We start from the raw sequence: 27,991 nt of genomic DNA, 5'->3' as shown, positions 1-27,991 counted from the left end.
GAAAGACTAGAATATAAAGGGAACCTTATAGATATGTGAAGTCATTCCATCTATGTCTTCTGCTTCTTCTTCTCCCCCTCAGGATCGAGGGTGATTTACTTCCTCTATGGGTTCTGAGAGGCCAACGTGGGAATGGCAGACTGTGGCTGATGGGGAGTGGGTGAGAGGTTTGTGAGGTTGGCGCGCTCCTTCTGCTGATGCTGTGTGCTCCCAATTTATGTCCTTGAGGGTCTCCATACCATCTTGAATGCTGTTTCTCCACTCGGAGATTCCATGGGTCCCAGTAACAGTGACAACACTTCGGAAAGTATTTAATCAGGAATGATTCTTTCCGGCACCTCCTGGGCTCCCGGGAGGTGTTGAATAAATGCGAGATGCCGTTCCATTCCGAAAGCACTTTTACAATCAGTAAATTATTTAGAAAAACGTGTGGATTCTGTTGCCTATTTCTTTCGCTGCCTCACCCTCTGAGTTTCTCCAGCTTTTTTGTCTACCATAGTCAGATAACCAGTTTTTGGGGGGGGGGGATATGAAAAGTATGTCCTGAGAAGGATATTTTGACAGGAACCACCCGTCAAGTGATGCCCTGGGGGTATTTTACGCTTACTTGCTGTGCTGGGTTTGGACAGTGTTGACTGCATGACTATAGTGTTTTGACATTTAATTTCAAAGGCAGCACTTCTGACTCCTCATTTTTGCACTCTAGTGTCACCAAGTTATGAGCGCAGCATTACCTTTCTAATTCGTAGGTGAGAGTGAGTCAGGAGATGTTTAACAAGGAGCTGTCATGCTTGGCTCAGTGGGTGCAGCACTCTCACCTCTGAGTCAGAAGGCAGTGAGTTCGAGCCCTGCTCCAGGAATGTGCGAACAACATTCAGATTGACATCTCCTCCCAAGGGCAGACTGACCGGTTGGAGACAGGGGATTGAAGGCGTGCCGTGTGGTTGCAGATGCTGCAGCTTGCTGAGATGTTTCGGGAGGATTCCTCTACCCTGGAATAACCATGGGGATCTGGGGGAAGGAAGGCACCATTTGAAACCAATATATCTCCCATAAGCAGTGAAATACCTGGTAAATCGGCTTATTAGAACAACTAAGTTATTCACTGCAAGTTTGCCGGAAGGTGCTATATAAGTGCTGAAAGGCACAATATAAATGCAGAACCTGTACTGTTGTGCCCCAGAGTTGTCCCAGGGATGATTGGACAATGCGACAAGAGCGGACTGGATGCCTTGCCTACTTTGGGTTTGGGACCTGGACGCTGCTGCTCCCCTGATTCTTCTGCAATCATCACATGCCCCATTTGTGGAGATTTGGCAGCCATCTAGGGGATGGTGGATTGGAGATGTGGGGATATTTAACCCAGGAACCTGCAGCCCACCCTTGTCCTGAGTGAGCAGTTGGAGCACAGATGCAGTGAAGGTTCGCCCTGGGGGCAGTTACAGGCACTCAACCTTCACAGCAGGGACCCAGGAGATAACAAGCAGAACTCTTGTAGCTGAAGAGTTCAAATGAAGAGGAAAAGCCCCTGAGGTGGTGTGAGAGCGTGAACATGGAGCATAGAACACAGAAACAGGCCATTCATCCCACAACAACCATGGATTCAAGAACAAGAAGACTTTCCTGGAAGGTCCTCTCACAAGCTAGAGTGCTGACCTCCCAGCTACCTTGTTGGAGACCTTTGAACTATCTTTAATTAGACCTCAATTTTATATCTTGCACGAAATGTTGTACCCTTTACTGCTTATCTGTGCACTGTGGACAGCTTGATTGTATCCATGTATAGTCTTTCCCTTGACTGCCAAATCCTCGATGTTAGGCCGCAGTGTAGACGGAGATACGATACGGAAAAAAATTGCATCTCCGTCGAGGTAAGAGATTAGAAAACGTTTCCCTCCAACCTCCTCCATCCCCACCCCCCACATAAAACATGCTAAAAAACACTAAAAACATACATTTAACACACACAAGGCAGGAAAGGACAAAGAGACTATTGGCAAGGCAACCATTGCTGGCGCCACCCGGTGCTAGATCAGGCACATCTACAGTTGTATCACATTGCAAACAATCAAATGCATTCTGCACTTTGTCTGAAGAGGACTGTTGGCCTGGTCCTAAGGACAATGACCCCACCCTCCTTAAAAAAAACCAGTGCCAAGACATCTATACATCCAAGAAAGTCTGCTCTGGTTCCTTGTCTTTTTCATGAGACGGTCACTGTGGAGAGCAGCATAGACTGTGTCAGCAGAGAAAAGAGAGCAGCTGAAGGAACTCAATGGGCCAGGCAGTGGAAGGACATGGACAAGTCATGTTTTGAGTTGAGACCCTATGTCTGAGAGTAGAGGGGAAGTAGCCTGTATAAGGAGGTGGTGGCAAGAGCTGGCAGCCTAGATGAAGGATTTTGACACAAAATGTTGACGGTCCATTTTTCTCCACAAATGCTGCCTGACCAGCTGAGTTCCTCCAGCTTCTCTTCCATTTAATTTCTTGCTACAGAATCTGGTAACGACAATCTCTTGCCTATCCACTATTGGTGTCAGGTGCTGAGCAGCATCAGCTGGGAAATTTTGCCTGGCATGTAAAGGCCTGTGGAGCATTGGAATGGGCAGCAAGTGTTCCCCGCAAAGACCTGGCTACATTCTTTATGAATTAGTCTGTTTTTTCACCATTCGTTCTGTGATTAGGTGATCGGCAGTGAATTTCTGTTCCTGGAACTGGGGTTGGTTTGCTGCACATTTCCTGTACCGGTCCTATTGGTAAACCGACAGCAGTAAAACACAGCAGAACACCCAAATACAGCAAATGTTTCTTTCACCTGACAGATGTGATTCTTAGTATTCATTCATGCCCCAACGCAAAGACTTACTCCTGAATTGTTTGCCTATCTTTAAGCATAGATTTAAATAATTTAAAGTTTGTGCAATTGATAATTTTGTTTTGTTTTGATGTGTGAGAATCAGGTTCTATTTTAGTTTTAGCTTAGCTTCGTTATAGCATGGAAACATGCCCTTCGGCCCACCGAGTCCACGCCGACCAGCGATCCTCATGCACAAAGCTGTCCTACACTCACTAGGGCCAATTTACAATTTTACCAAGCCAATTAGCTTACAACCCTGTACGTCTTTAGAGTGTAAATTAAATTAAATTTCTTTATTTATATAGCACATTTTTAGTCAACTTGCATTGACCCCAAAGTGCTTCACACAATTACATTCACACACACAGGCAAAGATGGGTGAAGTGTCTTGCCCAAGGACACAACGACAGTATGCACTCCAAGCGGGATTCGAACCAGCTACCTTCCGGTTGCCAGCCGAACACTTAGCCCATTGCACCATCTGTCTAGGAGGAACCCGGAGCACCAGGAGAACATACAGACTCCATACAGACAGCACGCGTAGTCAGGATCGAACCCGGGTCTCTGGCATTGTAAGGCTGCAACTCTACCGCTGTGCCACTGTGCTGCCCTCTGCCAGTCTGGACCAGTCACAGACACTCCTTACATCCCTTTGGGAGCCTCGGGAGCGGTGGGGCCTCGCGATCGTCCCACAATCAGCGTGAGGGGGGGAGGGAACGACAATGGGGACCGAGTGTGGGGGGGGGGGGCGCCGTGAAGAACAATGGGGACCCGGCATGAGGGACTGGGAGAACAAAGGGGGACCCAGTATGGGGGAGGGGGGCACACTAGTTTTAGATTCCTCTGCCCAGGGGATAAGCCTGCCTTCGTTTGTTTGTTGGTTTGTTCGTTCCGGTTAAGGCGTTGTGCACACGGCAGCCAGCCACAGTCGCTTGTCTTTATCTTTTTTTCACTTTTAATTTACTTTTAATCTAATTTTAATTTCAAGTTTTCCTGTACCTTGTGTGTTGTGACTGTTGGCAGACCAATTTCCTACGGGGATGAATAAAGTTCTATCGTATCGTATCGTATTTTGCAATACCTGGTGGAAATGTGGCAGCACAGGGAGGAGATCCCTCAGGAATTGATTATCTTTTACAAGAGTGGGCACCCTAACCAAAAACAGAACCGAGCACAGCTGACTAAATGAGCAAATGTAGAAACAAACAACTGCAGAAGCCGGTTTATACCAAAGATAGACACAAAGTGCTGGAGTAACTCAGCGGGTCAGGCAGCATTTCCTGAGAAAAGGGACAGATGACGTTGGTTCCGACCCAAAATGTCACCTATCCTTTTTCTCCACAGATGCGGCCTGATTTACTGCTTGGATTAATCCAGCGCTTTGTGTCTTTAAACAAGCAACAGCTTTTGTTTCTTAATGTAAACCACCAGTAAACATCACCTGGACCACAAGCTGACTCAATGGTTTGCAGCAACAAATGTTTTCTATTAATTACGTGACAAAAGTGTCTAAATGAAACATATTTGAGTGACCATCAACACCGTGGTGCCAGCAAATACGATGGGGGCAGAGGTGGGCGAGATTAGGCTGGACATTCAATGAATGGAATTAATGGACTTCAGCAAATGGGAATCATGATACAAGGTACAGCAAAATATTCTGATTAAAGTGGGATTCTTTCTGCAACAAGGTGCAAATAGCAGATATTTGCATAGTGCTAATGGTTGGCATTGAGTCAACACAGTCACTTCCCAGGCATAGACACATAATGCTGGAGTATCTTTGGTGTAAACCAGCATCTGCAGTTCCTACTTGCACACTTCCCAGGCATGATTGACAAACAGTTTACCCAGTCATCTCTAGCCTGGTCATGATTATACATGCCACTGTAGAATTCCTTGAATATAACTTCATGTAGAATTAAAGGGGGGGGGGGGGGGCTTCAGGAGCCTTACAGTAGAGGTCTGACTGGTGAAAGTGAAGGCCATTCTACATTGTTGTACATCCCCAAAGAATAACCTAGTCATCAGAACCCATAGAATTAAGCCAAGGGTGTGTTATACATTTATGGTTCTTTTATTAGTATAGAGAGGAATTTTAATATAACCCGCAAGTGATAAGCCCTTGGGACTGGCTTTATGGTCTTTCAATCAAATAGGATGGTGTGAGCCTGTTATTTTGTTTTTGGAATGTGGGGATCATGTGCAAGGACAGCATTTATTATCCCTAAATGCCTTTCAGAAGGTAATGATAAGTCTCTTCTTGAACCCTCTGCTGAAGGTGCTCCCGCAGTGCTGTTGGGGAGGGAGTTCCAGGATTTAGTCCCGATGACGATGAAGGAAAGGCGATACATTTCCAAGTATTGGCCCTAATCCCACCAGACTCCTGGTAGGGAGTTTGGGATACGATTGCTCCTGTGGGGCTTGGCAGTAGCCAGGAGTCTGGTTAACCCACAGCCAGATTTCATCAGTTTTCTGTCCTACTCTTTGGATATTTAAGCCCGACTAATTGAGGGTCATGAACTGGAAAACTGATGATGAAAATTGGGTGAAGGCCATTTCTCTGTCCATTTGAGGTCACCTTCAATGTCATATTTGGCATCCACTTCCTCCCCCCCCCCCCCCCCCTCCTATGAGGTAGCGGCTTCAGTCGGTGGGCCACTATCCTGCCCCAATGTTTACAAACTTAATTATAACGCCTAATGTTTTTCATTTCCAATTCCACCAGTAAATTAATTGTGATGGCAACATATTGGAACTTTTCATGATCCTGCACACTGTTGGCGTTTGCCATGGATAGCCTCTCTGATTAGCTGCTACATCTATCCAACTGAAGATAGACACAAAAAGCTGGAGTAACAGCGGGACAGGCAGCATCTCTGGAGAGAAGGAATGGGTGATGTTTCGGGTCGAGACCCTTCTTCAGACTTCCTCATCATCCAGCTGTTTGTCTGCCCATCGCAGAACAACATTGTGCTCTATGTTCGATGTGGTTTAATTGAATTGAATTGAATACTTTATTGTCACATGTGACAAGTCACAATTAAATTCTTTGCTTGCATACCCAAGGTATGCAAATAGTTGCCACCTAAAGGACGCTGACAATGTAACAAGGTTCACAGGTGCTGCACGTGAGGGGTATCAAACAAATGCTGGGTTATGGGTGAAGATGTGTGGTAACCAGGTGCATGTGTCAAAGAGGAAGCCTGTAAGGAGGAAGGGGAGAGAGAGATGAGGTGCGATTTTTTTTACACGGGGTGGTGGATATGAGCTAGTTGAGACAGATAGTGTAACAGCAGTTAAAAGACATTTGGACAGGTACATAAATAGGAAAGGTTTAGAGGGATATGAAGCCAGACAAATGGGACTAACTCAAATAGGCAGTCTTGGTCTGCATGGACGAGTTGGGCCAAAGAGCCTGTTTCTGCACTCTATGACTTTATGAAGGATATAGGTATGGTATTCCAGAGTTCGGTGCCAAGGCAGCTGAAGGCACGGCCAATACAAGTGGAATGATTCAGCTAAACCGGAGTTGCAGGAATGCAGTAATCTCAGAAGGTTAATGGGTTTAAGAAAGCTGCCAAGATCATGGAGCATTTTTTAAACAAGAATAAGGACATAGAAATTGGGCCATTGTTGAACCAGGAGTAAGTACGGTGTTAATCAAATTTAACCTGATTATTGTCACTTCCAGTCGATTATCTGCTGATTAAAATGAATCTCCTAAAATACAAAGGGAATGAATCATTGATGAGATTGCCACACCTTTTCCCCAGTTCAGGTGCTCTTGAGAAGTCCTCTGGCCCGATCCTTCTGCCGGAACCCTTTATTGTCTGTCTGCTGGTCCTAGACGTTGGAGAGGACAGCCATTTCCTCTCACTGGGCCAGGACTTTGGGAGCTGGAGATGTTTGTTCTCTGTTATCTAGCAAAGCAGGGTGACTGCAAGGGTCACGTATGATTGTTGCTAAGTAAACCCAGTTGGTTGCATTGAAACGGCGCTGATTAGCAGACCAAATATTCCAGGGAGCTGATCTCCAAACAAACCACCCTGTGTAGTAAATGATTACAGAGGCAGTCTTGCTTGGTAGAAAAAAGAGGGAATATTCTTGTTAGTCCACTGGATTTTTCGCATTCTTATCTGAATACTTTGGACATCTCTGATTTCAAAAGCACATGTTGCTTCTGTTTATCTTTAATGTTCAGCTCGTTATCTTTGCTCTGTGGCCTGTCCTCCTTGGAGCACTGCTCTCTACCGCAGACAGTGGAGTTTAGTCCATGGTACCTCTCTCTGGCGTGCTGACATTAGTATTTGGCCCCTCCTCATGGCCCTGGTTTCAGGGGAAGAGGGTGTGGTGGAACAACATTGGGGCATGTTGATGCGACTCACTGCCTCCTTGCCCATGAACCAAAACCACCTTCGTACACCCACATTTACACGGGCTTCTTGCCGGTATTTGCTGGTAACTTATTCCAAATATCTGTTAGCCTCGCTCGTTAAGTTAATGTTTCTTTGCTTGTATTTACTTTACAGCAAGAGCTTTACTTAAAAATGTATAGTGACTAACTAAGGCAAGTTAAATATTTATTGAGCCTGAAGAGGGGTCCAGACCCAAATCGCCACCTATCCATGTTCTCCAGAGATGCTGCCTGACCCGCTGAATTATTTCAGCACTTTGTGTCATTATAAAAATATGTTTTATAGGTTTTGTTCACTGGTTCTGCAGCGTTCTGGTTCTGGAGCATTACTTAAAAATGTATGGTGACTAACTAAGGCAAGTTAAATATTTATTGAGTTTAAGAAGGAACTGCAGATGCTGGAAAATCGAAGGTACACAGACAGAAGAAGGGTTTCGGCCCGAAACGTTGCCTATTTCCTTCGCTCCATAGATGCTGCTGCACTCGCTGAGTTTCTCCAGCATTTTTGTGTACCTTAAATATTTATTGAGCCTGAAGAGGGGTCCCGTCCTGAATCGCTACCTATCCATGTTCTCCAGTGATGCTGCCTGGCCTGCTGTTACTCCAGCTTTTTGTGTCTATCGTCAGCTGGATAGATGAAGCAGATAATCAGAGTGGCTATCCATGGCAAAGGCCAACAGCGTGCAGGATCATGAAAAGTTCCAATATGTTGCCATCACTATGAATTTACTGGTGGAATTGGAAATGAAAGACATTAGGCGTTATAATTAAGTTTGTAAACATTGAGGCAGTACAATGGCCCACCGACTGAAGCTGCTACCTCATAGCACCAGGGACCCGAGTTTGATCACGATCTCCGTTGCTGTCCGTGTGGAGTTCGCACGTTCCTCCTGTGACCATGTGGGTTTCCTCCAGGCGCTCTAGTATCCTCCCACATCCCCAAGATGTTGGGTTAGTAGCTTTATTGTCCATTGTAAATTGCTCCGAGTGTGTATGCAAGGGGTAAAATCTGTCTGGAATGTGAGGAGATTAAAATGAGAAGAGAAGAGTGTGAATGGTGTGTGCCTGTTTCTGTGCTGTGTGAATCCATTATGGTGAGAGGTCGGAGAGGTCTTGACAGGATAGAAAATCAAGAGTGGGTTAATTGAAAGATATAAGATGCTGGGGAGGGGGGGGGGGTGGTTAATAGAGGAGAAATGGAGAAGACAGATGAGATTCGTGAAGATGAGGTTATCAAATCAAGGCAGATGAGATGATTTTATTTTTCTCTCTCAGAGGATCGGGGCGTTGGAACTCTTCTTCGAAGAGCAGTGGAAGCAGTTCAATATTTTGAAGGTAGAAATAAATTGTTTGTTGATACATCGGGGGTGAGGGTTAAAGGGGATAGGTGGGAATGTTCCTATTTAATGGAGCAGGCTCAATGGGACTAATGGTCTACTCTTGCTCCTAATTACAGTGTTCCAAGTTTCCATTGTATTTTTCAATCATTCTTCAGGTTAGATACAGAAGAATTATATTTTATTTAATCTCCCTCTGCAGTCATATTGAGGCCAGCCATAATGTGCATTAAATCCATGTCCCTGGATGGACCACAAGGAGCTGGACCTTAGAGATACAGTGTGGAAACAGGGCCTTCGGCCAACCGAGTCCGCGGCGACCAGCAATCACCCCGTACACTAGTACTATCCGACACACTAGGGATAATTTGCAATTTACAGAAGCCAATTAACCAACAAACCTGTATGTCTATTTGGAGTGTGGGAGGAATCCGGAGCACCCGGATAAAACCCATGTGTTTACAGGGAAAGCATACAAACACCATACAGACAGCACCCATAGTCAGGATCGAACTTGAGTCTCTGGCGCTGTAAGGCAGCAACTCTACAGCTGCGCGACTGTGCCACCTTAGGAGAAGGCTATTCGGTCCCTCCAGTTTATTCCACCATTCAGTAGGGTCGCAGTGGGTCAGGTCTTGTCCTCTACTCCACTCCTCTGACTGTTCCTGATGCCTTCCGCATCTTCTGTCTCATTCTTGGATCCACTCATCCTTGGATGTATTCTCTGACTCCACAGCTCCCTGGGCTAGAGAATTCCAAAGATTCATAACTTTATGAGAAAATAAATCCTTCAACTCTGTCTAATGCAGTTGGTAACATCTTGGTGGGGGGAAATATTCTCACAGCATCTCTTTAACTGAGCCTTCAGCATTTCCTTTTATGCTCCAGTGTACATAAACTTAATCTTCCTTCATTAAAATAATCCCATTATACCCAGTGAAGCTTCCGTATGAAATTAGACCCCTATTAAAATAATGAAATTGAGACTGTATTCAGTACTAGTTATATTCAGTATTTTAGGTGTAGTCTCACCAACACCCTGTAGCAGGATTTCTCTATCTTTCTGAATCCAAGGCATTTACATTAAAGGCAAACATTTCATTTGCTCGGTAACAATCGACCTTTAATTTATAGATTTATTTTTTGAGATACAGCACAGAAACAAGTCCTTTGTCCCACCGACTCCGCAACGACCAGCGTTCTCCGCACATTAACGCTATCCTACACATACTAGGGTCAATTTACATTTATACTAAGCCTACTAATCTGTACATCTTTGGAGTGTGGGAGGAAACTGAAGATCCCAGAGAAAATCTACGCGATCATGGGGAGAACATACAAACTCCGTACAGACAGCACCCGTAGACAGGATCGAAGCTAGAAGGGCAAAGTTTAAAAGAGATGTGTGGGGCATTCTTTTACACAGATGGTGGTGGGTGCCTGAAATGTGCTGTCAGGAGTGGTGGTGGAAGCAGATATGAAGTGGTGTTTAGGAGGCTTTTAGATAGGTATATTGATATGGTGGAATATGGATGACATGCATGCAAAGAAGTTCAGTTTATCTTGGCATCATGTTCGGCACAGACATTGTTGGACCGAAGTGCCTGTTCCTGAGCTGAGCTGTCCACTGTTCAATGTTCCATCTTCTATGTCATGTTCACCAGTGTGTTTGAGCATTCCTCTGAGGTTAGTTCGGGCGTAGTTGTAGTGACACTGAATACTGAACCCATCCCAGCCATCCATCTGATGCAACTGTGGCGAAACACCTGAACAATTCCAGGCCTTCATTTTCCCTCCACTGCTCACATATCTATCCCTGTTTTTAATCCCACATTTCTATGCTCGATCATTTCTGATTAACGGCAATAACATTGCCTCTCTAATTTGATCTATGGAACATCATGAGACAGAGGCAAAGTAAATAGTCACAGGCTTTTCCCCAAGGCAGGGAGGTTTAAAACCAGGGGGCATAGGTTTAAGATGAAAGGGAAAAACATTAAAAAGGGACCAGGGGGCCAATGGTAGGTATTGGAATGCCTGAGGAAACGCCAGAAGCAGGTTTAGTTACAACATTGAAAATATATTTGGACAGGTGCGCGGAGAAGAAAGGTTAAGAAGGATGCAGATCAAATACAGGCAAATAGGATTAGCTTAGATTGATATTGCTTTATTATTATTTACACGTGTACCAATATATCAAGAGTCATAGTGGTGCAGCTGGTAGAGCTGCTTTCTCACAGCACTAGACACCAGGGGGCTGACTTTGGGAGCTGTCAGTGGTGAGTTTGCATGTTCTCCCTGTGACCGCATGGGTTTTCTATGGGTGTTCTGGTTACCTAACATATACCAAAGGCGTGCAACTTTGTAGATTAATTGGTCTTTGTAAATTGCCCCAAAAGAGCAGGGAGTGGATGAGAATGTAGGATAACATAGAACTAGTGTGAACGGTGGCTGGCATGGACCCAATGGATTGAAGGGACTGTTTTCAAGCTACATCCTTCAACCAATCAATCAATACAGTAAAAAACCTTGTTTTTGCATGTCATTCCGGAAAATCATATTGTGCATCGTGACCAGTACGGACAAGCTGGGCCGAAGGGAATGTTTTACTGCTTTTTAGCTCTGTTACACATGTTTCATAACTGGGGGATGGAAGTGAGAGAACCTTAAATTGGAGGAGCAGCACCTCATATTTCGCTTGGGCAGTTTGCACCCCAGCGGTATAGAAACATAGAAAATTGGTGCAGGAGTAGGCCATTCGGCCCTTCGAGCCTGCACCGCCATTCAATATGATCATGGCTGATCATCCAACTCAGTATCCTGTACCTGCCTTCTCTCCATACCCCCTGATCCCTTTAGCCACAAGGGCCACATCTAACTCCCTCTTAAATATACCCAATGAACTGGCCTCAACTACCTTTTGGGGCAGAGAGTTCCAGAGATTTACCACTCTCTGTGTGAAAAATGTTTTTCTCATCTCGGTCCTAAAGGATTTCCCCTTCATCCTTAAACTGTGACCCCTTGTCCTGGACTTCCCCAACACCGGGAACAATCTTCCTGCATCTAGCCTGTCCAACCCCTTAAGAATTTTGTGCGTTTCTATAAGATCCCCCCTCAATCTTCTAAATTCTAGCGAGTTCTATTCTGAACATTGACTTCTCTAATTTCAGGTAGTCCTTACTTTCTCCTCCCCTTCTCAGACCGGGCCTCCTCCATGGCCAGAGTGAGGACCACCGTAAATTGGAGGAGCAGCACCTCATATTTCGCTTGGGCAATTTGCACCCCAGCGGTATGAACATTGAATTCTCTACTTTCAGGTAGTCCGTACTTTCTCCTCCCCTTCTCATCTCTCCCTCTAGCCCTCTGGCTCCACCTCCTCCTTTCTTCCTCCCGCCCTACCCCCCCCTCCCCCCCACACTCACATCAGTCTGAAGTAGGGTTTCGACCCGAAAAATTGCCTATTTCCTTCGCTCCATAGATGCTGCCTCACCCGCTGAGTTTCTCCAGCATTTTTGCCTACCTTCGATTTTCCAGCATCTGCAGTTCCTTTCTAAACAACTCAACATCCTATAACCATATAACAATTACAGCACGGAAACAGGCCATCTCGGCCCTACAAGTCTGTGCCGAACAACTTTTTTCCCTTAGTCCCACCTGCCTGCACTCATACCATAACCCTCCATTCCCTTCTCATCCATGTGCCTATCCAATTTATTTTTAAATGATACCAACGAACCTGCCTCCACCACTTCCACTGGAAGCTCATTCCACACCGCTACCACTCTCTGAGTAAAGAAGTTCCCCCTCATGTTACCCCTAAACTTCTGTCCCTTAATTCTGAAGTCATGTCCTCTTGTTTGAATCTTCCCTATTCTCAAAGGGAAAAGCTTGTCCACATCAACTCTGTCTATCCCTCTCATCATTTTAAAGACCTCTATCAAGTCCCCCCTTAACCTTCTGCGCTCCAGAGAATAAAGACCTAACTTATTCAACCTTTCTCTGTAACTTAGTTGTTGAAACCCAGGCAACATTCTAGTAAATCTCCTCTGTACTCTCTCTATTTTGTTGACATCCTTCCTATAATTGGTCGACCAGAATTATACACCATACTCCAGATTTGGTCTCACCAATGCCTTGTACAATTTTAACATTACATCCCAACTTCTATACTCAGATCCCAGCTTCTATACTCATCCAGTATCTTTTGTAGCCTCTGGGACATTTTGCAGGCCACAAATCATTTGCACGTGGCTTCTGTGTTCTCCTGATGCATGGACTCTGTTTCTCAGTGCCGTTCCTTACAATCGGCCATGGGCTAGGAGACAGTGAGACATTGCCTTTCTTCAAGGAGGCGACGAGCTAGTTATCAAGTCTTTTTCTCCGTCTGCCTGGGAATCTCCTCCCAGAACAAATTAGTAAAAGAGTGGGGTTTTTTCAGGAGTCTGGTGTTGAACATGTTAACAACATGCCGACTGACTGTGATTATTCACAATATCGACGAAGGAATGTTGGTCTGGGAGAGGGCACTGACATCTGTTCACTTATCCTTCTTATGGATTGGGAGAATCTGAGTGCCTTGAGTTTCCTGCTCGTCAAGTCATGTCTAGTCAAGTCAACTTTAGTTGTCACATACACATACAAGATGTGCAGTGAAATGAAACTGGCAATGCCTGCAGATTGTGCAAAAACAACAGAACACAATCGAACAGAATCAGTATTTACATGTTAGAAAAATATATATTTTTAAAGACACAACACAACAGTAAATTAGTACAGTAAATTAGTCCCTGGTGAGATAAGAGTTTACAGTCCTGACGGCCAGTGGGAAGAAACTCTGTCTCATCCTCTCTGTTTTCACAGCATGACAGCGGAGGCGTTTGCCTGACCGTAGCAGCTGGAACAGTCTGTTGCTGGGGTGGTAGGGGTCCTCCATAATGTTGCTGGCTCTGGATCTGCACCTCCTGGTGTATAGGTCTTGCAGGGGGGCGAGTGTAGTTCCCATAGTGCGTTCGGCCAAATGCGCTACTTTCTGCAGAACCTTCCTGTCCAGGGCAAGAGCTGTTACCAAACCAGATTGTGATGTTGCCGGACAAGATGCTTTCTACAGCCCCAGAGTAGAAGCACTGAAGGATCCTCAGAGAGACTCTGAATTTCCTCAGCTGCCTGAGGTGGTAAATGCGCTGCCTTGCCTTACTCACCAGTGCGGCAGTGTGTGTAGTCTATGTTAGATCCTCCGTGATGTGGACTGCCAGGTATTTAAAGCAGCTCACCCTATCCACAATAGTCCTATTTATCTCCAGTGGCGTGTACGTCCTCGGATGTTGAGCCCTTCTAAAGTCCACAATCAGCTCCTTAGTTTTAGTGATATTCAAGAGGAGGCTGTTGTCCTGACACCAGAGTGCCAGATCAGCCACCTCCCCCCGGTAGGCCTTCTCATCATTGTCTGAGATCAGGCCCACCACCACAGTGTCATCAGCAAACTTGATGATGGAGTTGGAGCTGAACCTGGCCACACAGTCATGTGTGTACAGGGAGTACAGTAGGGGGCTAAGGACGCAACCCTGGGGGGATCCTGTGTCCAGGGTGAGGGGGTTGGATGTATGTCTCCCCATCTTGGCCACCTGGGGCCTGGCGGTGAGAAAGTCCAGGACCCAGGCACATAGGGGAGTGTTCAGCCCCAGTTCCAGCAGCTTCTCAGCAAGTCTGGTGGGGACTATGGTATTGAAAGCTGAACTGAAGTCAATGAACAGCATCCTCACATAGCCCCTCTTCTGCAGATACTCAGATGTACACAGCAGTGCAGTGCTCATTGCTTCCATAGACTTTGTGTCAGGTTTGAAGTCTTGATGTCCAGGCAGTGCCAGAGGCTGTTGTGAATTTCAATGTTGATACCTTCCTTCACGGTGCAATGAAGGAAACACAGCAAGATACCACAAACAAGAGAAACTACACAACAGACAATCCATTGCTGTTCAAGTAGCTATCAGACCTTTTACATCCATGCACTTTTAGTGTTTGATTTAAAGTTGGAATAACTGAAAATACATGAGAGGGAGATGAGCCACCATTGCTATCTTGATCTTGCTATGCACAAATTGGGCACAAAGATTCCTGCTTTACCTGGGCTCCTCAGAGAGCTTCACTGGGGGAGAGATATGTTGAGGTATTTTTCTTCTTCTGCGCTGAGCTGAAGGTTTAACTATCTAGCTAGAACCCTATTCTCTCTGGGAGGGAATTGGGCTCCTGAAATATCATGGAGACGAGGGAATTTCAGAATGTTCATGTGGAAGTTTTGGAATAGTCTGCATTACACTAGAGGAGGTACTAGATCTCTTAAAGCATATGAAGGCAGATAAATGTCCAGGGCCCAATCAGGTGTATCCAAGAATAATGGAAGCCAGAGAAGAAATTGCAGAATCTTTAGCTCCGGGTGAGGTGTCGAGAATGAGTTTTTTGAAGAAGTAACCAAGAAGGCCAATGAAGGCAGGGCAGTAGACATGGTCTATATGGACCAGCAAGCCCTTTTGCATGATTCCTCATGGTAGGCTAGATCATAAGGCATCTAGAGAGAACAAGCTAATTAGATACATAATTTGCTTGATGGAAGGAAGCAGAAGGTTGTTTGTCAAAATGGAGGCCCGGGAGGGAGCCGTTGGAGACGTAGGACGCACGGAGCAAGGACCAGTAGGAAGGTGAACTGGGGTAATGCCTCCATCACCATCGAGGTCGGCTGCAGGAGGCACCCCCGGGATTCAAAGATGGCCGGGCGAGGAGAGGGACATTGGTCCAAAGACGACAAAGGAAGGCCCTGCAGGAGCCTGGAGCTTACTTGCATCGGGAACTGCTCCAGTACACTGAGAACACGGGCAGGCCGGACTTTGGGCTTTGGAAAACGCGCCAAAACATGGAGGCGCTCGCCTGTATAAATATGCAAAAATAATTTTACCGTGCAGGTGCACAAGTTCAAGTTCAAATTTATTTGTCACAAGGTGCAATGAAATGTAATTTACCATGCAGCGTTACAATTAAAAAAGGACACAATACACAACATAATTCAACACAGACATCACCACTGCATTCTTCACTGTGGTGGAAGGCAATTCAGTTCAGACAGTCCTCCTCCTACCTTGTTCACCCGTGGTCGGGGCCCTGTGACAACTAAACCACCATTTAACTATTGTGACTCTAACCCCTCTCCTCCATCCTTTCCCAGTCTCCAGGTATTGGTGGCACCAGAATCATGCTGGTCTTGATATTCAGAAGCCACCTGCTCCCTCCTGCCTGCCTCCCCATTGTGTTTGCTGTGAGGGTGAGTCACAGGTAGCATCGCAGTGACTGCATCTCAAACTAACTTGGGAAGGAAGAGCTTTGTGGCATTGTCAGAGCTCTGAAATGAATGAATGAATGAATGAATGAAAACTTTAATGAATGAATGAAAACTTTATTGTCATTCAGATATACACCTAGACACAGTGCACCTTGAACGAAATTTCGTTGCATTTGACTCTCCAATCAGGTAAAATAGTAAAAGTAAAAGTGCTAGGTGCGTCCATAAAAATGCCTCATGTGCATGGTTCTGTAAAATAAATATATATAAAAAGTTTTTAAAAAGTGTCGATATTTTAAAAGTTCTAGCCTCGGTTTTGTTGATTGTTCAGTAATCTTATGGCCTGGGGGATGAAGCTGTTGCAGAAGCTGGTTGTCCCGCTCTTCATGCTGCGGTACCTCCTCCCAGAGTTAAGCAGTATAAACAGTCCGAATTGTGGGTGTGTGGGGGCTCTGGTAATGCCCTTAGCTCTAATCAGACAGCGCTTGTACCCCATGTCCATGATTGAAGGAAGATTGAAAGCATGGGTACCACTGGCGAATCTTCTCAAATTTAACAGGAAGGTCCTAACTCGGTGCCTCCTCCACTTTCCTGTTGAAACCTCACACTCCTCGATTCCATCATGTGGGAAAATCTATTGATCCCACCCTGGAATGTTCTGAACCTGAGAGAGCTCAAGGTGGAACCTTCCACAGCAGCTGATGGAGATCACCTGGATACCCAGTTTATTTTGTTTACAGGCTCTTCGGCCCACCTAGTTCACGCCGACCAGCGATCCCCGCACACTTACATTATCTGACACACACTAGGGACAATTTTCAATTTTCCCAAGCAAATTAACCTACAAATCTATACGGCTTTGTGGAGTGGGTGGAGGAAACTGGAGAAAATCAACGCAGGCCACGGGGAGAACATACAAACTCCGTACAGGCAGCACCCACAGTCAGGATTGAACCCTAGTCTTGGCGCTTTAAGGCAGCAACTCTACCACTGCGCCACTGTGCCACCCCAATGAGCTGAGGAGTGTCTCCTTGCCTCAATCCCAGGTGGCCTACCCTCACCTTGAGGCTTTGCCATAATTTCCCGCCTCTCTGGTCTGAGGGTGCTGCTCCTCAACACCCGTCTTGCTCGCCACCTTCAGAACCATCTGTATTCTAACCTCTGTGAGTGCAAGCTCATTGTCCTCTCAGGACCACCCCTCACCCCAGGAATCTTTTCCTCAGGCCGCCTAATTCTCCGCTACTGCGAGAGAGTGAGGAAAGGATGACCAAAGGGTGTTCTCATGCAAACTCCATCAGTGTCTGCCTTCACTGAGAGGTGGCTGCAGAGATGTTGGATTTCCAGGGACCTTGTTGTCAGAGAGGTACTTAATGGAGGAAGAGCGAGTGAGCACCATGTTAAAAATGAAGATCCTCTCCTGCATGGTCCAGTCAACAGGTCGATAGTGAGACTCTTGAGTGTCCACATCTCTGTGTGTAACTGCAGCGTAGGTACGAAGTAGGTTCTGAAGTGGAGGTTGCACCATCTCCCATGTTCCCTGTCGATGAGCTCAATTCCTGCAGAAGATTTGTTGAAATCTAGCTGCACTTTTACAATAAGACTGGTTGGGAAGAGTGTTGGTGAGATGACATGGCCTTGCTTGACCCCAGTCAGCCTTGGGATTTTCTGTTCAGTGGATGTAATGGTTGGAATCACGACTTTCATGCTATCATATTGCAGACGTAAAATGGAGACTCAATTTCTGAGGGCAACCTCTGGAATGTCTCGGTCACATTGAGTATCGGATAAATGGATTATCTGTCCATCCTCTTCATTGTGGGTTCATTTTTCACCACGTTTGATTTCAATACTGAGCCGTTTCTGCAACATCATTAACATTAGAAGTGAAAGTTGCCAGAGTTATAAACTTGGGGGCAGTTTTGAAAATTTGGCAACAGCTGGGAATGCTGGTAACCTCACAGGGCTTGACATGAGCTGCCTGCTGTTTTTAGCACAATGTGTGTTCCCCTGCTCCACAACGCACAGGCTGGCTGGACTATAAGATAAAAGATTTCCTCACCAACCGGCCCCAGACTGTGAGACTCGGCCCCCACCTCTCCTCCACTCGCAGGTTGAGTACCGGCTCCCCACAGGGCTGTGTGCTAAGCCCCCTCCTATACTGTCTCTACACCTACGACTGTAGTCCAGCCCACAACAACAACCGCATCGTCAAATTTGCTGACGACACTACTGTAGTCGGACTTATTTCAAAGGGAGACGAGGCAGCCTACAGAAAGGAAGTCCTGAAGTTGACAACCTGGTGCTCAGAAAACAATCTGGCTCTGAACACCAGGAAAACAAAAGAGCTCATTGTCGACTTCAGGAGGCACAGCACCGACTTAGTCCCCCTACATATCAACGGCGAGTGTGTGGAGAGGGTCAACACCTTCCGGTTTCTCGACGTCCTCATCTCTGCTGACATCTCCTGGACAGACAACACGACAGCGGTCATCAAGATGGCTCAGCAGCGGCTGCACTTCCTGAGGGTTCTCAGGAAGCACAACCTGGACTCTAACCTGCTGCTGACCTTCTACCGCTCGTCCATCGAGAGCCTGCTGACATACTGCATTACAGCATGGTACGGCAGCTGCACCATGGCAGACAGGGAGAGGCTTCAGAGGGTAACTAGGACAGCACAGAAGATCATTGGTTGCCCTCTCCCCTCCCTGATGGATATTTATACATCCCGTTGCCTTAGCAGGGCAAAGAATATCATCAAGGACAGCTCCCATCCTGCGTTTGGACTGTTCGACCTGCTGCCCTCTGGAAGGCGCTATAGGTGCATCAAAACTAGGACAAATAGACTCAGGAACAGTTGTTTTCCGAAAGTCATAACTACTCTTAACTCACACATGCACTGACTTCACAGCCCAACACCCGGACTTCCATCTACTCCATCCACGTACTGAAATTTGGAACTGTAATGTGTATTGTAATTGTAATTTTTAATATTTTTTTAAAATAATTTTTAATATTTTAATATAACTTTAAAAATCTGCCTAAGAATACCACCTATTCATCCTTCACCATTTTGCCTTTATAGATATGTATATAGCGCCGCAGAATTGTGCACCTATCCCCCCCCCCCCTTGTTTTGTTTTCTGTTTCTTGTTTTTTGTACTAAATTATATGTATGCACTGAGTACGAGATGCTTTTAATCTCATTGTACATGTATAGTGACAATAAATGGCATATCTATATATCTATCTATGGTGCCTTCCTCACCTTGGTGCCAACTGTGTTATGTTGTGTCGTGGACATTCTGTGTTTGTGCTTTTCTTTTTTTAATTCAATTTTATTTTTAATATGTTTTATTATTTATTATTTATTTATTTTTATGATACTGCCTGTAAGGAAAATTTCGTTGTCTCTAATTGAGACAATGACAATAAATTTGAATACAATACAATAATACAATACAATACAGAATGAGCAAATTAGCCTTTGAGTGAAAATAGCAAGCCCAGGAATTTGCGATCAGCAAATCGACAGGTGTAATGGAATAGCAGGCAGTTATATCACATGCTTTAATGGTCATCTCTGAGCTTCATTTTGAGAAAGTGTGAAGTGTGTGAAGATGTGAATATTGGTGTCAGGCTTGGGTAGTTACTCTGCTGGGTGGACTACCTCTCACCTAGATGCACAATGTTTGAGGTAGGTTTCACCCAGAGCTCAGTAGATTTATTCATCTCCAAATTGAGTGGGACAGCTCCTTGTCAGGGTTCACTCTGTGCTGCTGTCTAACAAGATTGATTTGAATTGGTTGATTATTGCCGTGTGTACCGAAAACGTGTAGTGAAAAACTTATCCAGGTAAAATATCCATATGTGAATACAATCAAACCATGCAGATTATAGTGTTACAGTTATAAAGAAAGTGCTGATAAAAGAAAGAGTGTGAGGACCGCAATTAGGTAGATGGTTAATTGGGAATTTGTCCTTAGCTTATTCAAGAGTCTATTCAAGAGTCTGCTAACAGCGTGGAAGAAGATGTCGTTGAATCCGGTGATACAAGTTGTCAGGTTTTGTTTCTTCAGCCTGACGGGAGAGGGGAGAAGAAGGAATGCCTGAGATGTCTCTGACCTACGAGCTGTTCTTAGGGATATATATGGAGGCAAACACCAAGTGCTGTTGAAGATTATCAACAATAAAATACTTCCTTTGGTCTACCTGAAACTCATTGGCCTTCCAGTAAGAAGATGTCTGTAAAGTAATGCTGCCAACTGGACAAGTGTGCAGGGGAATGAGCTGTGGATCAAACGGAACTGAATTGAATACTTTATTGTCACATGTGACAAGTCACAGTGAAATTCTTTGCTTGCATACCCAAGGTATGCAATTTTTGCCACATAAAGGTTGCTGACAAAGTTAATGAAGTGCAGCCCCTTCAGCCCATCGAACATATGCACAAATGCTCGATCATATGTGCACAAATGCTCGATCAATGTAAGACATATTCTAATCCAATTTAAAACTTTACATAGACTATATTACTCAAAAACTAAAATAAGTAAACTTTTTCCAAATGTCTCTCCCATCTGTGATAAATGTCTATCTCAAGGAGCAACTATAGCACACTCCTTTGTTTTTTGTATAAAAATCCAAAAATTTTGGAATGAAATCTTTGAAATCTTTACGAAATTATTTAAGATAAAACTGAAACCGAATGCAGAACTAATTATTTTTGGATCAATGGAAGCCAGATTGGAGCTGACTACGTTCCAAAAGAGCTTTCTTAATTACGGCTTAATAACGTATACTTAAATTTTGGAAAAACACTCCCACACCTACGATAAAAATGTGGACTTCAAATAGGTCCGAAATGTTACACCTGGAAGACATGAGATTCCGCCTAGCAGGCAAAGCAGACCATTTCCAAAAGATTTGGTCTCCATTTATCGACATTACAAGTATAGGGTGCAACACAACTTTGAAAATAAATGGTTTCAGGGCCTGGAGAGAGGTGTGTAAAGATAAGAAGTAGGTATATCCCTTTTATCTTATTTTACTTTCTTATATCTTTTCTTTCTTTTTTGTTTTTTTGGGGGGGTTTTTTCTCTCTCCTTGATCCTTTTTTTAAATCTCATTTTCAGGTTTTACGTTTCTACGGGTCTCTCTTGATCACTCTTTCACGCACTTACTATCCTATCTAACTCTCTCTACATTCCTTCTTTTTAAGGTTTAAAATAAGAAGTGGTACAGGAATTGTATTATGTTATCCTTGGCTTGTATCGCTATAATGTACATTACTTCTAATAAATAAAATATAAAAAATAAAAAAAAGAACATGTGCTATCACACATCCATTTACATTAATACCAGTTTTTATTCTCCACTAATTCTCATTAACTCCAAGCTGCCAAATCCCCTCTCAGGTTCTACCACCCACCTGCACACCAAAGGCAATTTACAACAGGAGGAAATGGGAAGTAACTCTTGTAGCCAAAGAGAGAACGCACAACCCCCCTACAGATTAAACCCAGGTCATTGTTGCTGTGAGGCAGCAGCTCTACCAGCTGTGCTATTGTACTGTCCAAATATAAGAGGTCACCCACTTAAGACAAAGATGAGGTAACATTTTTTTGTCTCGGAAGGGTGGTGAGTCATTGGAGATCTCTCCTGCGTGGGCCAGATAAAGCAGCACCGTTGAGCATTTTTAAGCCAGAGGTCGGTAGAGCGTTAATAAGCAAAGTGTGAAAGGTTACTGCAGGAAGGGACAATGTTGCGGCTCCCTCATTGCCTCCGTGATACTGGTGGTGAGCGACCATCAGAAGGAGCGTGAATGGTGCAACTAATGCATCTGAAAGAGGATATGACCCAAACCATCGCCTTTGCCACATTTGGTGTTTTAGTGCATTTCTGGGCACCCCATTACAGGAAGAATGTGTAAGCCTATGTGAGGAATCAAATATAGAATAGAAGTATACAAAATTATGAGGGGTTGATAGACCTATTAAAACCTTTCGCCCCGTGGTGGAAATGTTAAGTACTAGGGTGCATAGGTTTAAGATTAGAGGGGGAAATTTTAAAGGGGATGCTGTGTGGCAGGTTTTTTTATACAGAGTGGTGCATGCCTGGAATGCGCTGTTGGTAGAAGCCACCAATACCACCAATAGTGGTATTTAGGATGCTTTTACATTGGATACGCAGAGAATCGAGGGATACAGATTACATGCAAGCAGAGGAAGTTAGTTTACATTGGCATTGATGTCTTCATGAACATCACGGGCCGAAAGGCCAGTTCCTGTGCTGTACTATTCAATATTCCATATATCCAGGGTTTGAGAGTTTCAGCGGGCACGTGAGGCAGAGTGTGGGCTGTCAGGTGCATGGTAGTCAGCACAAGCTACGTGCAGGTAAATCCTTGTTCCTCTTCCTTGCTATCCCCCTCTTCTCTCTTTCCTTTCTACCCCCTCTTCACAACCCTCCTCTTTTTCTCTCCACCCTCCATTCCCCACCCCACACCCTCCCCAGCCCCAAACTGCAGGCCTGACTCACACCCGCTTTTCTCTCTCGCCACAGGTGACAGTCTGGAAAGTCCCACCGCCCCCAACCCGGATGGCACTGCCCCGGTGCCAGGGTCCGTGCCGCTGAAACGGAGAAGCAAGTTGGCTTCCATCACCAATATCTTCAAACCATGGAAATGGAGAAGAAAGAAAGCCAGCGAGAAGTTCCAGGAAACCTCAGCACGTAAGTTGCACAACGCATTGCTTCAGTCAGGTGCTCTCCACCCGCTCGCCTCTCGCTTATGCTCACATCACCTCCACCAGCACTACTTGGTTCCTGAGAAACAGTGGGAATGGATGGGTGGCCGGGGACAGGACACTGATATTGGTTGGATTGTACTTCCAGTGAACTTGGGAGACTTTGTGGATGCAGCAGAGGTGGCATTTTGCCAATGCATTTATCTGCCCGATGTAGGTTTTTCCAGGTCTCTGAATCAACAGGAGAATAGGGATTACTGCTGCCCAGTAGGCCATCAGTTTTGTTTCAGGTCTGAGAACATCTTTTTCCTCAATTGACCAAAGGCTGTGTAGGAGTCAATGGTGAATATCATCTTCAATGTCAGCCTTCCCAAGATGTGGCCCCATAGATAGGGAAGATGGTCTGAGTTTCCAGGGTGACACCATGAACCTTTACTGTCAGAGGACAGAGTGATGCAGAGGGCAGGGGTTAAAGGGTCTCAAGGTGTTTCCTTGAACGAGTCGACCATGTCTTTTGATGAGCCTTGGATCTCTGTGTCCTAGCGTACAGAAATACAAGGGCTGCCAGCATATTGCAGGCTAACTATTGAGGTTGGTGATCTTGGAGTGCAGTTGCCATGGTTTAAACAGTTTCCCACTGATTCTGAACTCCAATCCTATGGGAAGTCTGTTGGAGGCGAGCTGCACAATTTCACTGTGAAAGATTGAAAAGCATTTGGGGCAATGACACAACCTTTTTTTTAACACGAGCCTTCACTGATAATAGTTATGTTCTTAGCCCACTGACAGAGTGAGTCAGGACCCTTCTTCAAACTGATTGGGGTTGGAGGGGGGGTGGGAAGGGGGGGGGGGGGGGGGGGAAAGCTGGAAGAGAGGAGGAGCAGGACAAAGCCTGGCAAGTGATAGGTGGACACACAGTGCTGGAGTAACTCATCCGATCAGGCAGCCCCTCTGGAGAACAAGGGTTGGTGATGTTTCGGGCAGGACCCTTCTTCAGTATGATGATAGATGGAACGCTGTTTTTGAAAGACAGATGATTGGACAAAGGCAAGAGATGAAAAAAACGATAGGTGTGGCAGAAGGTTAGAAGAGGTGAACATTGTGAAGCCAGGGAAAGGAATATTGGTGGGCGGGTAGGGAGAAGGGGAGAGATGGGTGCTTCCAGGTGGAGCACAGGGAATGGGGAGGGGGGGGGGGGGCAGGTTGCAGGTTAGTTACATAAAATTGAAATTCAACATTCATACCATTAGGTTGTAAGTCAAGCAAGTGGAATATGAGGTGCTGTTCCTACAGGTTCCATGTGGCCTCACTCGGGCAATAGAGGAGGCCCAGGACAGAATGGTCAGTATCCTAGTTCTACCTGGTAGGAGGGTTAGCAAGAGCAAAACTACGGGACACAGAGGATACACAGGTGAGGATCCATCTTAGTTTAGTTTAGTTTCCACAACACCAAAACAGGCCCTCCGGCCCACCGGGTCCATGCTGACCAGCGATACCCGCACAATAACACTATCCTAACATGGGACGAATTACACATACATTAATCCAATTTAACCTACAAACCTGTATGTCTTCGTAGTGTGGAAGAAAACTGAAGATCTCGGAGAAAACCCACGCAGGTCATGGGGAGCAGATATAAACTCCGTGCTGAGAAGCATCCATAGTGAGGATCTAAACCATGTCTCCGGCGCTGCATTCACTGCAAGGCAGCAACCGTTGTGCCGCAGAATCTGGCAGCAGGGGGGAAACCCAGTTTACTAAAGAAAGAGGACATCTTGGATGTCCTGGGATGGAAAGCCTAATCTTGGGACCGGATGCGGCAGAGACGGAGAAGTTGAGAATTAAGGGCTAGTGTCTTTGCAAGAGGCAGGGTGGGAGGAACTGAGGGAGTCAGGAGGTTTGTCGTAGACGTCAGTCGATAGTCTGTCGCCTGTGATGGGAACGGAGAGATCAAGAAAGGGAAGAGAGGTGTCAAAGATGGTCCAGGTGAATTTGAGAGTCAGGTGGATTATATAGACAATAGGTGTAGGAGTAGGCCATTCGGCCCTTCCAGCCAGTACCACCATTCAATGTGATCATGGCTGATCATCCCCAATCAATACCCTGTTCCTGCCTTCTCCCCATATCCTGTGACTCCGCTATCTTTAAGAGCCCTATCTAGCTCTCTCTTGAAAGCATCCAGAGAACCGGCCTCCACCGTCCTCTGAGGCAGAGAATTCCACAGACTCATAACTCTCTGTGTGAAAAAGTATTCCCTCATCTCCGTTCAAAATGGCCTACCCCTTATTCTTAGACAGTGGCCCCAGGTTCTGAACTCCCCCAACATCGGGAACATGTTTCGTGCCTCTAGTGTGTCCAAACCCTTAATAATCTTACATATTTCAATAAGATCTCCTCTGATCCTTTTAAATTCCAGAGTATACAAGCCCAGCCGCTCCATTCTCTCAGCATATGACAGTCCCGCCATCCCGGGAATTAACCTTGTAAACCTACGCTGCACTTCCTCAATTGCAAGAATGTCTTTCCTCAAATTAGGGGACCAAAACTGCACACAATACTCCAGGTGTGGTCTCACTAGGGCCCTGTTCAACCGCTGAAGGACCTCTTTGTTCCTATACTCAATTCCTCTTGTTATGAAGGCCAACATGCCATTCGCTTTCTTCACTGCCTGCTGTAAGTGGTAACGTTGATAAAATCAACGAGTTTGCATGAGTGCAGGAGGCAGCCCCTATGCTGTGGAGAAAGATTTGGGGGATGGTGCCAGCGTACATTTGGAACAAGGATAGTTCGACATAACCAACAAAAAGGCAGGCATAGATGGGGCCCATACGAGTGCTCCCATGGAGATACCATTAACCAGAAGAAAGTACGAGGAGTCAAAAGACAAGTTGTTGAGAGTGTGAACTAGTTCCATGGAGGAGAGTGTTAGTAGAGGGAAACTGATTTGGTTTCTGTTCAAGGAAGAACCTGAGGGCCTTGAAGCCTTCCTGGTGGGGGATAGTGGTCGCCAATGAGAAAGAGCAAAGTGGGATGGAATTGACAACCTCGAGTCCATTCAGACAGAGCACACCATCTCTCAACACCCGCCCATCAGTCAGCTAGCTCTAGCCCCATCTGCGAAGTGTCTGCATTTCCCACATTGGCCTTATCAGACACCACAGAATGCCAGTGAAATCTCTATGGACTTAAGCAAGGCATTTTACAAGATAGGTTTGTTTGGAATGTTAGATTGCATGGGATCCAGGGAGAGCCAACTAATTGGATACAAAGACAAGGGAACTGCAGATGCTGATTCACAAAAAAAGACACAAAGTGCTGGAGTAACACAGCAAGCTAAGCAGCATCTCTGGATGACATACATAGGCAACGTTTTGGGTCGGGAACCTTCTTCAGACTGATTGTAGTAGAGGGGAAAAGCTGGAAGAGAGATTGGGCAGGACAGGTCTGGCAAGTGATAGGTGGATAGAGGTGACGGGGGTTTGATTGGTAGATGGTTGGACAAAAGCCAGAGATGAAAAGACAAAAGGCTGTGAGATAAGGAGAAAAGAGGCATGAAATGTGATATCAGAGGAAAGGATATAGGGTGAAAGTGATGGGTGGGGGAGGGGGCAATCTGCCAATCCAAAGCCCCCCTCACCTGTATCCACCTATCACTTGATTTAGTCCTGCCACATCTCTCTTCCAGCTTTCCTCTCTACAATTACGCTGAAGAAGAGTCCTGACCAGAAACATCACCGATTCATGGCCTCCCAAGATGCTGCCTGACCCATTGAGTTACTCCAGCACTTTGTGCCTTTTTAAAAGTTGGATACATAATTGGCTTGATGATTGGAAGCAGATGGTGATGGTAGAAGGTTGTTTTTCAGGCTGGAATGCCTGACTAGTGGTGTGCCACATGAATCCATGTTGTGCCAATTGATCGTCATTTATACAAATAATTTGGATCAGAAGGTACAAGGCATGGTGAGTAGGTTTACAAATGGCAATCAAATAATGGTATCATAGACAGTGAAGAAGTTTATCAAGCATTGCAGAGGTATCTTGATTAGCTAGGTAAGTGGACCAAAGAACGGCAAATAGCATTCAATGCAAACAAGTACGAGGTGTTGCATTTTGCAAAGTCAAAGCAGGATAGACTTTCACAGAGATTGGTAGGACCCTGGGAAGTGAAGTAGAGCAGACAAACCTAGGAGTGCATGTAGATACTTCCCAGAAAGTGATGGCTTTGGTAGATAGGATGGTGGAGAAGGCTTTTGACACATTGGCCTTTATCAGTCAGGGCAACAAGATGTTTGGGAGGCTGTGAGTTTTATGTTTAGTTTCGGTCGTCCTGCTATAGGAAAGACAATAGACAATAGGTGCAGGAGTAGGCCATTCGGCCCTTCGAGCCAGCACCGCCATTCAATGTGATCATGGCTGATCATCCCCAATCAGTATCCCGTTCCTACCTTCTTCCCATATCCACTGACTCCGCTATCTTTAAGAGCCCTATCTAGCTCTCTCTTGAAAGTATCCAGAGAACCGGCCTGAGGCAGAGAATTCCACAGACTCACAACTCTCTCTGAGAAAAAGTGTTTCCTCATCTCCGTTCCAAATGGCTTACCCCGTATTCTTAAACTGTGGCCCCTTGTTCTGGACTCCCCCAACAAGCTGGAATGAATGCAGGAAAGATTTATGAAGTCATTGCCAGGACTTGGAGTGAGTTATTTATGACTCTGAAAGGTTGGGCAGATTGGGACTTTATTCCTTGGATAAGGCAATGGAGGCCAATTCACTGGATAAATTTAAAAGAGAGTTAGATAGAGCTTTTGGGGCTAGCGGAATCAAAGGGTATAGGGAGAAGGCAGGCATGGGTTACTGATTGTGGATAATCAGCCATGATCACAATGAATGGTCTTGCTGGTTCGAAAGGCCAAGTGGCCTACTCCTGCACCTATTTTCTATGTTTCTATGTATGAGACTGCTTATCTTATCGAGTGTATAAAATTAAGAACGGCAAAGATAGGGTGAATGCACACAGCCTTTTTCTCATGGTTAGAGAATCAAGAACTAGAGGGCATAGGTTTAAGATGAGAGGGGAAAGATTTGATAGGAACCTGGGGGGAGGGGGTAGCTTTTTGACTGAGGGTGGTGGGTATCTGGAATGGGATGCCAGATGAAGTGGTTGAGGCAGGTACAATGGGAATGTTTAAAAGACATTCGGACAGGTACATGGAAAGAACAGGTTTAGAAAGATGTGGCCCAAAGTTGGGCAAATAGGACTAGCGTTGAAGGGCATCTTGGACAGCATGGACGAGTTGGGCAGAAAGG

The 27,991-nt window shown here is 45.5% G+C and overlaps 1 protein-coding gene across 2 annotated transcripts in view; it reads left to right on the top strand.

The window, feature by feature from the left end:
* phactr2 (phosphatase and actin regulator 2) overlaps positions 1 to 27,991 on the top strand; it is a 142,099-nt gene that overhangs the window by 54,814 nt on the left and 59,294 nt on the right. For both annotated transcript variants that reach the window (XM_033026064.1, XM_033026063.1), the window contains one exon: positions 22,500 to 22,667. In XM_033026064.1, the coding sequence (XP_032881955.1) occupies positions 22,500 to 22,667 (168 nt within the window). The remainder of the gene's footprint in view (positions 1 to 22,499; positions 22,668 to 27,991) is intronic.

This window comes from Amblyraja radiata, chromosome 8 (genome assembly GCF_010909765.2).
Source record: "Amblyraja radiata isolate CabotCenter1 chromosome 8, sAmbRad1.1.pri, whole genome shotgun sequence".
Lineage (NCBI taxonomy): Eukaryota > Metazoa > Chordata > Chondrichthyes > Rajiformes > Rajidae > Amblyraja > Amblyraja radiata.
The sequence above is the reverse complement of the archived record's forward strand: the minus strand, read 5'-3'. Positions and strand labels throughout refer to the sequence as shown.